Below are 15,190 nucleotides of genomic sequence, written 5' to 3'. Positions count from 1 at the left end.
TAAGGGTATAAGGGGCTTGCATATTTTTACATCCCAGATGCATGACCTTACATTTATCCACATTAAATCTCATCTGCCACTTAGCTGCCCAGATTGCCAGTTGGTCAAGATTCTGCTGCAGGGATGTCACATCCTGGATAGAATTGACTGGTCTGCAGAGTTTTGTGTCATCTGCAAACACTGATACATTACTCATAATACCCTCCCCTAAGTCATTTATGAACAAATTAAACAAAAGTGTACCCAGTACAGAACCCTGAGGGACCCCACTGAGAACCTTATTCCAAGTAGAGAATGTACCATTAACAACCACCCTCTGTACCCGATCCTGTAGCCAGTTTTCTATCCATGTGCAAAGGACTTCACTAAGACCAATATGCCTTAGCTTAGAAAGCAGTTGTTTGTGGGTAACGGTATCAAATGCTTTGGCAAAATCCAAATAGATTATATCTACTGCATCCCGACTGTCCAGCTTCTTACTTACCTCATCATAAAAAGCAATTAAATTGGTCTGACATGACCTGTCCTTCATAAAGCCATGCTGATTACTGCTCATAATGCCATTCTCCACTACATAATTTTGAATGTGATCCCTTAACAAGCCTTCAAATAACTTGCCCACCACGGATGTCAAACTTACAGGCCTATAATTGCCAGGCTGAGATCTTACTCCCTTTTTAAATATGGGAATGACATTCGCCTTCTTCCAATCCCTAGGTACCATACCTGATGAAAGAGAGTCTGAGAATATCAGAAACAAGGGCCACTGCAATTCTGCCCCTAGCTCTCTCAGTACTCGAGGGTGTATTCCATCTGGCCCAGGTGCCTTGTTTACATTTATCGTGTGTAACCCTTTAAGCACCATATCCTGTGCCAACCACTGTGTAGTTGGAGCTGAGGCAACAGTGAAGCTAATGGGTGGGACTTGGCCCACTGGCTCCTCTACTGTATACACAGAAGAAAAGAACTGGTTAAGCACATCTGCCTTTTCTGTATCCGCTGTAACCATATTGTTATTATAACTCAATGGGGCCACACCCTCAACCTGCATCTTTTTACTATTAATATACTTAAAAAACTTTTTGGGGTTAGTCTTAGCCTCGGCCGCGATTCGCTCCTCATTTTCTATCTTTGCCTTCCGGATTGCTGTTTTACAACACTTGTTATAGTGTTTATAATCATTAACCGCAGCTACTGTCCCCTCTGACTTATATTTCTTAAAAGCTTTCCTTTTTTTTTCCTATTAACTTCTTTACCTCAGAGTTAAGCCACATAGGGTGATTCTTAACACTTCTACTTTTTCTTATTAATGGAATAAATTGAGAACAGTAATGATTTAATATCATTTTAAATGACAACCATTTCTGCTCTGTGTTTTTATCAGAAAACATAAAGCCCCAATCTATGCCCTGAAGCGCTGCCCTTAAGGAGCTAAAATTTGCCTTCTTAAAATTAAGTGTCTTTGTTGCCCCCGTGTAAATTTGTTTCCTGCACCAAACATCAAATGAAATAACATTATGGTCACTATTACCCAGGGGTTCAACCACTTGCACATTTGCTATACGTTCTGGGTCATTAGAGATCACTAGATCTAGTATAGCATGGTTCCTGGTTGGCTCCTCAACAACCTGTGACATAAAGTTGTCATGCAGCAAGTTTATAAACTTGTTCCCATTTACTGTCCTGGCAGTACTATTGCTCCAGTCAATATCAGGGTAATTAAAATCCCCCATTATTATCACTTGCCCCAAACTAGCAGCCTTTTCTATTTGCAACAGGAGCTGGGCCTCCTCCTCTTCGCTTACATTAGGGGGTCTATAGCATACCCCTACAATTAGTTTGGTAGATTCTAGTTCTTTACTATCTGTGAGAAGCTCAACCCATAAGGATTCAGCTCCCTCTGTTACCCCCATCACTTCCTCCTTAATATTTGCTTTTAATTCCTGTTTAATGAACAGACACACTCCTCCTCCTTTTCTATTGCCCCTGTCCCTCCGAAACAATGTATACCCCCCAATATTAACTTCCCAGTCATGAGACTCATTCAACCAAGTTTCAGCAACACCAATCACATCATATTTCCGCTCCAACGCCAGTACCCCCAGCTCTCCCATTTTACCAGTCAGACTCCTTGCATTGGTAAACATATATTTAATACTGGTTCCGGCGTGAGAATGACATGTAAACAACTTATGGGCCTCCCTGCCATTATCAGTATCCCGAAGCAAGTCTCCTCCCCCATTTTCCCTTACTATGCCCGCTACCTCATCTATCCTGTCTACCACAGAGTTTTCCGCTGCACCCTCCCCCCCCACTCCTAGTTTAAAATCTCCTCCAACCCGCTAGCCATCTTTTCCCCCAAAGCAGCTGCCCCATCATCATTGAGGTGCAGCCCATCCCTGGCAAAGAGCTTGTAGCCGATTGAGAAATCAGCCCAGTTCTGGAGAAACCCAAAGCCCTCCTCCCTGCACCAGTCTCTCAGCCACGCATTAATCTCCCTGAGCTCCCGCTGCCTTCTTAACGTTGCTCGTTGCACAGGTAATATCTCTGATAAAATTACCTTGGAAGTCCTCGCCCTCAACTTTGCACCTAGCTTTTTAAAATCGTTCTTGAGGACTTCCCCCCCTCCTCTAACTTTGTCATTGGTACCTATGTGTACCAAGACCGCCGGGTCTTCCCCAGCCCCTCTCAACAATTTGTCCACTCGTTCCACCACATGCCGAACCCAAGCACCAGGCAAGTAACACACAGTTCGGCATGTAGGGTCTTTGCGACAAATTACCCTATCCACCTTTCTAATAATTGAATCCCCTACAACTATAGCCTGCCTTCCCTTCCTAGCACTATTCCCCCCACCTGTATTAGAGGTGCCGGCTCCCAGGGTGCTCTGAGAGTCAGCCCGCTCCATACATGCCAGCTCAGAGCTGTCTTCCCCAGCATCTTCACCTAAAGCGGCAAATCTGTTGGTTTTTACAAGCTGTGAACCAGCTCCCCTACCCTTGTGTCCCCTAATTGCCCCTCTTAACTGTTACAAATTTGTCTCCCTCATTAACCTCCACTGTCCCTTTTCCACCCCCCATTACACCGGCCCCTGCCAGTGGTTGCTCAGTGAGCCTCCTGTTCTCCCCCATGTTTGCAGCTGCCCTCAGTGCTGCCAGTTCCCCCCTTAGATTCTGCACCTCAGATTCCAAGAGGAAAACCCACCTGCTTCTCTCACAAGTGAATGCTGCATGGAACTGCTGCTCCAGGACCACATACATGCGACAAGATGCACATTGAGTCACACCAGCAATCATACTGCAACTCATATTGCCACTGGGTACTTACAGTCTCCCGAGTGCAATCCCTTGTATAGTGCCTTTTAAGTTTCAAACGCCTTTTTTGTTTTTAACGCCTACTATACACTTAATCTACATGCAACACTTTAGATTACATGCAACACTCGCTAGCAGCTCCCAAACAGATTCTGAAAAATCCAGAATAGGTAAAACTGTCTGTCTACTCAAAACTACCAAGATAAAATGTTTTCCTAAAGTTTTTATAAAAATTTGTGAAATGTTTAAAAATTGCTTAAAATCTTCCATTCTATAGCATCTTATTTCCTACAGGCCATAAGGTAACCAGATAAAACACCCTAAATATGAACATCAGGGATTCACTGATCAGTTTGATGCCCAATGTGCATAGGTTTACCTAAGGAGGGGGCCCAAGATGAAGATACTCCATATGATCTATCATTGCTGTCATTTCAGCTACTGCAAGATCAACACATTTACTTTATTTTATGAAGGATAAAGCTACAAAAAGTATGTTCACTCCAGAAAACAATATATTTTTGGAAATTACACATTCCCCCGAGTCTAAAATGGGTACACACGTCTTTTCCAAGCTGCAAAGGTTTCCTAAATTTGTCAATTTTGATGACATTTCCAAAAATCATGATTTTACTTTGTAGCATCATATCTCGAGTGTCTTGAGACACTGGAATTTTGTAAAGAAAACGCTTTTCTTTTTGAGAAGTTTTATAAATATATATATATATATATATAATATAATCATGATTAGAGAATGAGGTAGTGTTGGGGGAGGGATTTGCACAAACTGTTTGGGGCCCTTTTCAGCTATATGTTTCATCACTTGATCACATTGTAATTGTGTGTCCTGAAGATGGCTTGAGTCTAAGCTGAAACGTTGAAATCTTCTATTTGCAATAAATTGCAAACATATCTTATCTTATCATATTACATAAAAAATGTACTACCATCTAAACCACTATTAAGCAAATATAACAATTTATATGTAAAATATATACAAGGTGCAGTACCTTCTGCAAAAGCTGATTTCTACAGCACGAATGGAAGTGACAGAAGTAGAGTTGGGAGACGTTTTATCTTCATTGAGCCCTGTGGTCTCTGTTTGGGAGTTTCTTCAGTTGATGACATCCCCAAAAGTCTTAAAGGGCATGAGTACTGAAACTCTAAGCATAGCAATTCAGGACTTGTATGAAGAGGTGATTCAGGATGTTCTGAAACAGGTAAGTGATTTAATTTTCGTTATTATTTTATTACAAATATTAGAGCCTACCACACATAATTTTATTGCTTCAACTATATTTGATTAAAGTATTTTCCCTTGTTTGTTTAATTGGGTTTTCAGTGGTATCTCTTTATAAGATAATATTTGCTCATCCTATTTTATTACCACTCGTGGCCTTCTGCACAATTAGGGTTACCTACTGAAGAAGGCTAACCTGCGAAGAACATGGACAGAGCGATGGTTCATTCTCAAGCCAACTTCTTTGTGTTATTATCTGAGTGAGGAATGTAAGGAAAGAAAAGGAATCATAACAATAGATAAAGACTGTGGTGTGGAGGTCAGTATGTACAGAAGTACCGTATCCAGCCTGTATGTAAAGAAATATATAGCTACCTCTGTTACAAAAGTATATTAGTGATATGAACAGTGTCTTTCATATTAATGTGCCTGATCCATGCTACTGTTTTCTGAAGTTATGTGCAATGCCAACAAATTAAACTGTTACACTGAAATTTTATTTTGTAAAATATTCTCTTTGACAGTTTTGTAAAATATTCTCTTTGACGTAGAAGCTTTGTTTTTTTGTCTAATTGGGACCTGCCTAACTACTAGCTGATACAGAGGAAGGTTAAAAGAAACCATCTAAAGCAGTGCTGTCCAACTGACGGCCCACAGCCTGCCCCACTTGTCTGGCTGCTGTGACTGCAAACCTATATGCAAACTTTATATGGTATCAGTACTGAGATTAACTGGCCCCCTGCTTTGTTCACACCTCAGATTCAGGCTGTGAATCCCTGTATTGTTTACAATTGTTATCTCCTGTATTGCTCCCACCTTTAAGCCCCTGTACTGTTCACACATTTTAGTCCCTGTATTGTTTAATCAAACACTTTGGGGCAGATTCATCAAAGTACAAGTTCGAATCCCAAAATGGGTAAAATTTGGTTAAGATATGATAATTTCTGATGATCGGAAAGTCACTTAAATGCATACGAAAAAATTTTAATAGTCACGATAATATCGTATTTGCGATCTGAAAGTCACAAAATTTTCATATCCGAACTATCGAAAACAGCGGGAAAACCTTTCTGACTTTGATCCTTCTGTGCATGTTTTTGGAAGGCTCCCATAGGACTCAATGGCACTCTGCAGCTCCAACCTGGCCATAGGAAAATCATGATACCGAAGCTTGAATGAATCCGAAACTTTCGTATTTGTTGCTGTGCCACTGTTTCACACATCTCCAACAGATGAGAAACACTGACTGTGTAACACAGTATAACTCCCGATTGTATTCGATCAAGTTCTAATTACTGTGTCCAACGAACGGTACTCACAGATCACTCTCCGCAGTTCTCAGTTACCTCTTGTTCCTTCACAGCCACGCAGTCCGAGATCCAAAATCTACTTCTTCAATATGGAGTCTCATAACGTTTAAACTCAGACTTCCACATCACTGCCCCTTTCCAGAAATCGATGTAGGCAACTCAGACAAAACTTTGCTAAGAAAGTTTACTACAATGAAACCAAATAAAATATCTCACACTATCTCAAGTGTCTAAAGATTCCATCCTAGAGCGTTTAGCAAATCCAGTCTCACTTCATCAGAGGCATTAGTTCAACTGCACATCTCAGCTTTAAATGCATTCTGATTGCAATTTACTACTTAACATAATTACCCTAACATTGGAATTTTACTGCCAATAGATTTGCCACATTAGTGCCACTTAGAACACAATACTTATTCTACAGAAAGCATTACCATACCTGAGTAAACAGCTTTAGAAGCTTTCTCTGTTTGCTTAAGATAACAGCTGCCATTTTAAGTAGCTTCCTGCCTGCAGTCTAGCCATTATAGCTGTGATCACATATTCCTAAGGGTGGGGGGAGGGAGTTATTAGCATTCTAGTGGGGTGGGGGAGCAGGATAGGGGAGAGAGGAGAGAACTGCGCAGTCTCTGGCCACAGGAATTAAGGATGTTTCTGAGAAAGTCAGACACTGGAACATTACGTTTTTGAACCTCAATAAGTTTCTGACTGCACAGCGAGTTTGGGAGCTGCTAGCGAGAGTTGCATGTAATCTAAAGTGTTGCATGTAAATTTAAGTGTATAGCAGGCGTTAAAAACAAAAAAGGCGTTTGAAACTTAAAAGGCACTATACAAGGGATTGCACTCGGGAGACTGTAAGTACCCAGTTGCAATATGAGTTGCAGTATGATTGCTGGTGTTACTCAGTGTGCATCTTGTCGCATGTATGTGGTCCTGGAGCAGCAGTTCCATGCAGCATTTACTTGTGAGAGATGCAGGTGGGTTTTCCTCTTGGAATCTGAGGTGCAGAATCTAAGGGGGGAACTGGCAGCACTGAGGGCAGCTGCAAGCATGGGGGAGAACAGGAGGCTCACTGAGCAACCACTGGCAGGGGCCGGTGTAGTGGGGGGGGGGGAAAGGGACAGTGGAGGTTAATGAGGGAGACAAATTTGTAACAGTTAAGAGGGGAAGTAGGGGACACAAGGGTAGGGGGGCTGGTTCAAAGCTTGTACAAACCAACAGATTTGCCGCGTTAGGTGAAGATGCTGGGGAAGGCAGCTCTGAGCTAGCATGTATGGAGCAGGCTGACTCTCAGAGCACCCGGCACCTCTAATACAGGTGGGGGGAGTAGTGCTAGGAAGGGAAGGCAGGTTATAGTTGTAGGGGATTCAATTATTAGAAAGGTGGATAGGGTAATTTGTCGCAAAGACCCTACATGCCGAACTGTGTGTTGCTTGCCTGGTGCTAGGGTTCGGCATGTGGTGGAACGAGTGGACAAATTGTTGGGAGGGGCTGGGGAAGACCCGGCGGTCTTGGTACACATAGGTACCAATGACAAAGTTAGAGGAGGGGGGGAAGTCCTCAAGAACGATTTTAAAAAGCTAGGTGCAAAGTTGAGGGCGAGGACTTCCAAGGTAATTTTCTCAGAGATATTACCTGTGCCACGAGCAACATTAAGAAGGCAGCGGGAGCTCAGGGAGATTAATGCGTGGCTGAGAGATTGGTGCAGGGAGGAGGGCTTTGGGTTTCTCCAGAACTGGGCTGATTTCTCAATCGGCTACAGGCTCTTTGCCAGGGATGGGCTGCACCTCAATGATGATGGGGCAGCTGCTTTGGGGGAAAAGATGGCTAGAGGGTTGGAGGAGATTTTAAACTAGGAGTGGGGGGGGAGGGTGCAGCGGGAAATTCTGTGGTAGACAGGATAGATGAGGTAGTGGGCATAGTAAGGGAAATTGGGGGAGGAGACTTGCTTCGGGATACTGATAATGGCAGGGAGGCCCATAAGTTGTTTACACGTCATTCTCACGCCGGAACCAGTATTAAATGTATGTTTACCAATGCAAGGAGTCTGACTGGTAAAATGGGAGAGCTGGAGGTACTGGCGTTGGAGCGGAAATATGATGTGATTGGTGTTGCTGAAACTTGGTTGAATGAGTCTCATGACTGGGCAGTTAATATTGGGGGGTATACATTGTTTCGGAGGGACAGGGGCAATAGAAAAGGAGGAGGAGTGTGTCTGTTCATTAAGCACGACTTAAAAGCAAATATTAAGGAGGAAGTGATGGGGGGAACAGAGGGAGCTGAATCCTTATGGGTTGAGCTTCTCACAGATAGTAAAGAATCTACCAAACTAATTGTAGGGGTATGCTATAGACCCCCTAATGTAAGCGAAGAGGAGGAGGCCCAGCTCCTGTTGCAAATAGAAAAGGCTGCTAGTTTGGGGCAAGTGATAATAATGGGGGATTTTAATTACCCTGATATTGACTGGGGCAATAGTACTGCCAGGACAGTAAATGGGAACAAGTTTATAAACTTGCTGCACAACAACTTTATGTCACAGGTTGTTGAGGAGCCAACCAGGAACCATGCTATACTAGATCTAGTGATCTCTAATGACCCAGAACGTATAGCAAATGTGCAAGTGGTTGAACCCCTGGGTAATAGTGACCATAATGTTATTTCATTTGATGTTTGGTGCAGGAAACAAATTTACACGGGGGCAACAAAGACACTGAATTTTAGGAAGGCAAATTTTAGCTCCTTAAGGGCAGCGCTTCAGGGCATAGATTGGGGCATTATGTTTTCTGATAAAAATACAGAGCAGAAATGGTTGTCATTTAAAATGATATTAAATCATTACTGTTCTCAATTCATTCCATTAATAAGAAAAAGTAGAAGTGTTAAGAATCACCCTATGTGGCTTAACTCTGAGGTAAAGAAGTTAATAGGGAAAAAAAGGAAAGCTTTTAAGAAATATAAGTCAGAGGGGACAGTAGCTGCGTTTAATGAATATAAACACTATAACAAGTGTTGTAAAACAGCAATCCGGAACGCAAAGATAGAAAATGAGGAGCGCATCGCGGCCGAGGCTAAGACTAACCCCAAAAAGTTTTTTAAGTATATTAATAGTAAAAAGATGCAGGTTGAGGGTGTGGCCCCATTGAGTTATAATAACAATATGGTTACAGCGGATACAGAAAAGGCAGATGTGCTTAACCAGTTCTTTTCTTCTGTGTATACAGTAGAGGAGCCAGTGGGCCAAGTCCCACCCAATAGCTTCACTGTTGCCTCAGCTCCAACTATACAGTGGTTGGCACAGGATATGGTGCTTAAAGGGTTACACACGATAAATGTAAACAAGGCACCGGGGCCAGATGGAATACACCCTCGGGTACTGAGAGAGCTAGGGGCAGAATTGCAGTGGCCCTTGTTTCTGATATTCTCAGACTCGCTCTTATCAGGTATGGTACCTAGGGATTGGAAGAAGGCGAATGTCACTCCCATATTTAAAAAGGGAGTAAGATCTCAGCCTGGCAATTATAGGCCTGTAAGTTTGACATCCGTGGTGGGCAAGTTATTTGAAGGCTTGTTAAGGGATCACATTCAAAATTATGTAGTGGAGAATGGCATTATGAGCAGTAATCAGCATGGCTTTATGAAGGACAGGTCATGTCAGACCAATTTAATTGCTTTTTATGATGAGGTAAGTAAGAAGCTGGACAGTGGGGATGCAGTAGATATAATCTATTTGGATTTTGCCAAAGCATTTGATACCGTTACCCACAAACGACTGTTTTCTAAGCTAAGGTCTATTGGTCTTAGTGAAGTCGTTTGCACATGGATAGAAAACTGGCTACAGGATCGGGTACAGAGGGTGGTTGTTAATGGCACATTCTCTACTTGGAGTAAGGTTCTCAGTGGGGTCCCTCAGGGTTCTGTACTGGGTCCACTTTTGTTTAATTTGTTCATAAATGACTTAGGGGAGGGTATTATGAGTAATGTATCAGTGTTTGCAGATGACACAAAACTCTGCAGACCAGTCAATTCTATCCAGGATGTGACATCCCTGCAGCAGGATCTTGACCAACTGGCAATCTGGGCAGCTAAGTGGCAGATGAGATTTAATGTGGATAAATGTAAGGTCATGCACCTGGGATGTAAAAATATGCAAGCCCCGTATACCCTTAATGGGACTGCACTAGGCAAATCCATAATGGAGAAGGACCTTGGAGTCCTTGTAGATAATAAACTTGGCTGTAGCAAGCAATGCCAGGCAGCAGCTGCAAGGGCAAACAAGGTTTTGAGCTGTATTAAAAGGGGTATAGATTCACGGGAGGAGGGGGTTATTCTTCCCCTTTACAGAGCACTGGTAAGGCCCCATCTAGAATATGCTGTTCAGTTTTGGTCTCCAGTGCTCAAACGGGACATTATTGAGTTAGAGAGGGTCCAGAGAAGGGCAACTAAGCTGGTAAAGGGTATGGAAAGTCTCAGTTATGAAGAAAGACTGGCCAAGTTGGGTCTGTTTACACTGGAGAAGAGGCGCTTAAGAGGTGACATGATAACTATGTATAAATATATAAGGGGCTCATATAATAACCTCTCTAATGTTTTATTTACCAGTAGGTCCTTCCAACGGACACGAGGGCACCCACTCCGTTTAGAAGAAGGGAGGCTCCATTTAAATATTCGGAAAGGATTTTTTACAGTGAGAGCTGTGAAGTTGTGGAATTCCCTCCCCGAATCAGTTGTACTGGCTGATACATTATATAGCTTTAAGAAGGGGCTGGATGGATTCTTAGCAAGTGAGGGAATACACGGTTATGGGAGATAGCTCTTAGTACAAGTTGATCCAGGGACTGGTCCGATTGCCATCTTGGAGTCAGGAAGGAATTTTTTCACCTCTGAGGCAAATTAGAGAGGTTTCAGATGGGGTTTTTTGCCTTCCTCTGGATCAACTTGTAGTTAGGCAGGTTAGGTATAGGCATTATGGTTGAACTTGATGGACGTATGTCTTTTTTCAACCCAACTTACTATGTTACTATGTTACTATGTTACTACTATGTTTACAAAAAAAGAGACAAGAAATCCTGTGTTTCTTTTGATAGAGGACTCAGTGCAGCATTACTGTAAGTGCTTATGGCTGTATTTACATAGACCTTTCTGATAAAGCTTACTTAGTTTTTACCTTTCCTTCTCATTTAAGAGTCAGAGAAAGAATCAATATAAATATGTAAAATCCAACCAACTACCCTTTGTTACCTTAAAATCACTTCATATTACAGAAAACAGTTATGTCTATTTCTTTATTTAAACCTTCTGGATTCAATGTTTTTAACATATAGATCCAATGAGTTTTTGTCTGGGATATAACCTGTTTATCACTATCCCCCCCTCCATCCACTCTTTTTATGAGAGATACCAAGAAAAGTTAGACCCTCTAAATTTTGGTTATGACACAATAAAAGAAGAATCTATCTTCTTAACCTTATTCTGTACCACTTTACATGATATACAATTTATACACCTTACAAAACCTTTCATATCTTACAACCACATAAGGACTATTATTATCCTTCTTCAAAAAACTAGGTGGCCTAGAGGGCCTCAATAAAAAAGAAAGTTACAAAAAGTAACACTAAAACATTAACACTAAAACTGTAGCCTCACAGAGCAAATGTTTTTTGGCTGCCGGGTTCAGTGACCCCCATTTAAAGACTGCAAAGAGTTGGCATAAGAAGGCAATTAATTCAAAAACAATAACAAATGCATAATGAAGACCAATTGAAATTTTGCTTAGAATTGGCCATTCTATAACATACTAAAAGTTAGCTTAAAGGTGAACCGCCCCTTTAAAACCCATTTATATAGAAAGAAGACAGATAGCAATGGCTATATTCCTTACACTATAAGAAGTGGTTAGATAATATTCCTATGGTACTATTTGGGAGAGTAAAAAGGAATTGTTCAGGTGTTAAGGTGAGATTCTGGAGAGACAATATGAAGAGAAAGGTTACAATATTAAGTTGGTTGGAAAGGCCAGGATGGGGGTAGATAGTTTGAAGAGGTTAGAAATGTTAACAGAAAAAAGAATGAATAAACAAGAAGGATGGTATCTTTTACGAAGTTCAGTGAAGGTGGCTACAAGATGAACATTATTAGGAAGCTTCTTAGGATGGACAATCAATTGAAAGAATTTGTAGGGGACAAACTGTCCAAAAACATTGCATCAGGAATTGGTGCCTAGTATTTTGAAGAAGGTTAATAATAGGCACCCTATATGGTTGCAAGATATGAAAGGTTTTGTAAGCAGTATAAATTGTATAGCATGTACAATGGTACAGAATAAGGTTAGGAACAGGGATTGATTTAAATATAAGCAGACAATGAAGGAGTAAAACATTGGGAAATTGAATACTTGTAATACCACCAATGTAGTATATTTAATAGAATGCCCATGTGGTAAACAGAGAGAACAACCAGAAAATGAAAAACACAGATTGCTGAACATATAAGAAATATAAGGAAAGGTTTGAGAACTCAGTGTTTCAAAACACTTTTTATTGTGTAATAACCAAAATGCAGAGGGTTTCTTGGTATTTCTCATTAAAGAGTGGATGGGGGGGGGGGGGGGTAATAATAAGCAGGTTATATCCCAGGAAGAAATCTGTTGGATCTATATGTTAAAAACAATGTTTTTTTATTGATTCTTTCTCTGACTCTTAAGCAAATTTTAGGGTATTTATGTTATTTTGCAAATTGGAATCAGAATGTACTTAAAGCTGAGAATTGCAGTTGAACTAATGCGTCTGATAAAGTGAGATTGGACTTAGGAAATGAGTTAGGTTGAAACCTTTAAACTGAGAAGTATTTGTGAGATATTATATTTGGTTTTATTGTAATAAACTTTATAAGCAAAGTCTGTGTTGCCTACATCGATTTCTGGAAATGGACATTTAAATATTCGGAAAGGATTTTTTACTGTGAGAGCTGTGAAGTTCTGGAATTCCCTCCCCGAATCAGTTGTACTGGCTGATACATTATATAACTTTAGGAAGGGGCTGGATGGATTCTTAGCAAGTGAGGGAATACAGGGTTATGGGAGATAGCTCTTAGTACAAGTTGATCCAGGGACTGGTCCGATTGCCATCTTGGAGTCAGGAAGGAATTTTTTCCCCTCTGCGGCAAATTAGAGAGGCTTCAGATGGGGTTTTTTGCCTTCCTCTGGATCAACTAGTAGTTAGGCAGGTTATATATAGGCATTATGGTTGAACTTGATGGACGTATGTCTTTTTTCACCAACCTGTATTGAATACAACTCAGGCTCAGACTGTAAACCCCCACATTGTTCACCTGTTCACACCTCAGACAGACTGTTGGAGTAGTGCCAGCATTGTGTCACTCAATGTACTGCTTGTCCTATGCTGCCTGTGTATGCCATACTCTGCCTGTCCTATGCTGCTTGTGTGCCATACCTTGCCTACCCTATACTGCCTGTGTGTGCCATACTCTGCCTGCCTCATGCTGCCTGTGTGTGCCATAGTAAGCCTGCGCTATGCTGCCTGTGTGTGCCATACTATGTTTGCCATATGCCCCCTGTGTGTGCCGTACTCTGCCTGTCCTATGCTGCCTGTGTGTACCATACAATTAAGCAAAAAGCAGACTTATACACATATTGAAAAATCTTAACCCACTGACCATTTGCCTTTCACAGGCAAATACAATTGAGGTTAAAACGTGCATGAATAGCAACCCTCAGATCATGTGAAAATGTCACTAATTGCAGATATTCATTTTTTCCCCCCAGATTCTGCCTGACAGAGATGGAAGACGCTGTATGTTTTGTGTAAAAACAACTGCAAAAACTTATGAAATGAGTGCATCTGACACCAAACACCGTCAAGAATGGGTGACAGGTACATCCTTTACAGGAGCAGGGTGGGCAATGCAAAGAGAGCTGATTGGTCAACTTGTTGAATTATTGGGCATTGTTGACCTGAATGAATGGATCTGAGCAGCAATTAGAGGGAGCTATACCTTCTTTCACTTCAGCATTTGCCCTTCTTCAGTGTAGCCCCATCCACTCACCATGACATGTTGATGAATTATCAGTTCTTATTTTCTGTGATGTGCAAGTTTCTTTATAAAATTGGGCTGTGACTCCGTGAAGATGGTGTGAAAGAGGCATTGTCTAGAATACTGGAATATATTTTAATTAGGCATTAAAGGAGGGGATAAGAGTGATGAAAAACTGAAATAGATAATAACTTGAACAGAATTCAAAGCATTAGATTAAAATCTGTAAACAGTTTACAAACTGGTGGCAGAATTAATTGTATGTCTTCGAATGGATGAAGCTTGATTGTTAAAACGGTCATGGGTGTGAAAAGAACATTTTAAGAAAATGGAGCCTTAATGTTATCAGTGCGACACGCTGAAACAGGGAGGCAGACATATCATAGTGTGAATAATGTACAGGTAAGTGATTGGTGTAGGTTGGAAAGTTTTGGATATGGTTTTTTGCGAGAATGGGCTGAGAAGAAATTGTAAAAATGACATGGAGGAGGTAGAGAAGAAATAAAGAAATGGAACAATAGTCAATTGAACTGCTGAATTAGGTAGTGTATAAAAGAAATTATTTATACTGCACAAATTTGTCTTTGAAATAATCAAACATCAGCTCTTCTAGGGGACCTGAATATGACTATGCTAGAACTCTTTTGCTTCTAGACTACTTATTATAACTGTAACGATACCTGGTGGTCTATAGTGGGGCAGTGGGGACGCCCGCTGCCTCCTGTGCGGGTACACCCACCATCATCATCTTCTAGGTGTGCGCATGTCCGTCTCTCTTTTGATATGTGCACGCGCGTAATTCCCAGTAATAGGGAATTACTGCCCATAAAATTGGCATTCATAGAATGGAGACAACTCTTGGAGGGGTAGTAAGAGTAATCACAGACCATAAGAATCTCTTATATATTGAATCAGCTAAGTGCTTAAATCCTAGACAGGCCAGGTGGGCATTATTCTTTTCCCGCTTTAATTTCATTATAACCTATAGACCTGGCGAAAAGAACATCAAAGCAGATGCCTTGTCTAGAAGTTTTGACCCCAATCCGCTGGAGAGATGTCAACCTGACCCTATTGTTCCTAAGGAGTTGATTGTAGCAGCCCTGAGTCCAGATTTACTTTCTTCTTTGACTGAAGCTTAGGTTAACTCTCCTCCCAATGTACCCCCGGGAAGTTATTTGTTCCAGAAAACCTCTGTGTGGTGGTTTTCCTAGAAGCCCATGATTCTAGGGTGGCTGGGCACCCTGGTCGCAATAAAACCTGTTGTCTTCTGTCCC

General features: G+C 41.4%; 1 protein-coding gene across 1 annotated transcript in view; it reads left to right on the top strand.

The window, feature by feature from the left end:
* def6 (DEF6, guanine nucleotide exchange factor) overlaps positions 1 to 15,190 on the top strand; it is a 67,389-nt gene that overhangs the window by 21,674 nt on the left and 30,525 nt on the right. The window contains exons 4-6 of the mRNA XM_002941405.5: positions 4,316 to 4,534; positions 4,727 to 4,873; positions 13,648 to 13,756. Of these exons, the coding sequence (XP_002941451.2) occupies positions 4,316 to 4,534; positions 4,727 to 4,873; positions 13,648 to 13,756 (475 nt within the window). The remainder of the gene's footprint in view (positions 1 to 4,315; positions 4,535 to 4,726; positions 4,874 to 13,647; positions 13,757 to 15,190) is intronic.

The sequence above is a fragment of the Xenopus tropicalis genome, chromosome 2 (genome assembly GCF_000004195.4).
Source record: "Xenopus tropicalis strain Nigerian chromosome 2, UCB_Xtro_10.0, whole genome shotgun sequence".
In the NCBI taxonomy this organism is placed as follows: Eukaryota; Metazoa; Chordata; class Amphibia; order Anura; family Pipidae; genus Xenopus; species Xenopus tropicalis.
Note: the sequence above shows the minus strand (reverse complement) of the source record. Positions and strands in the feature narration are given on the sequence as shown.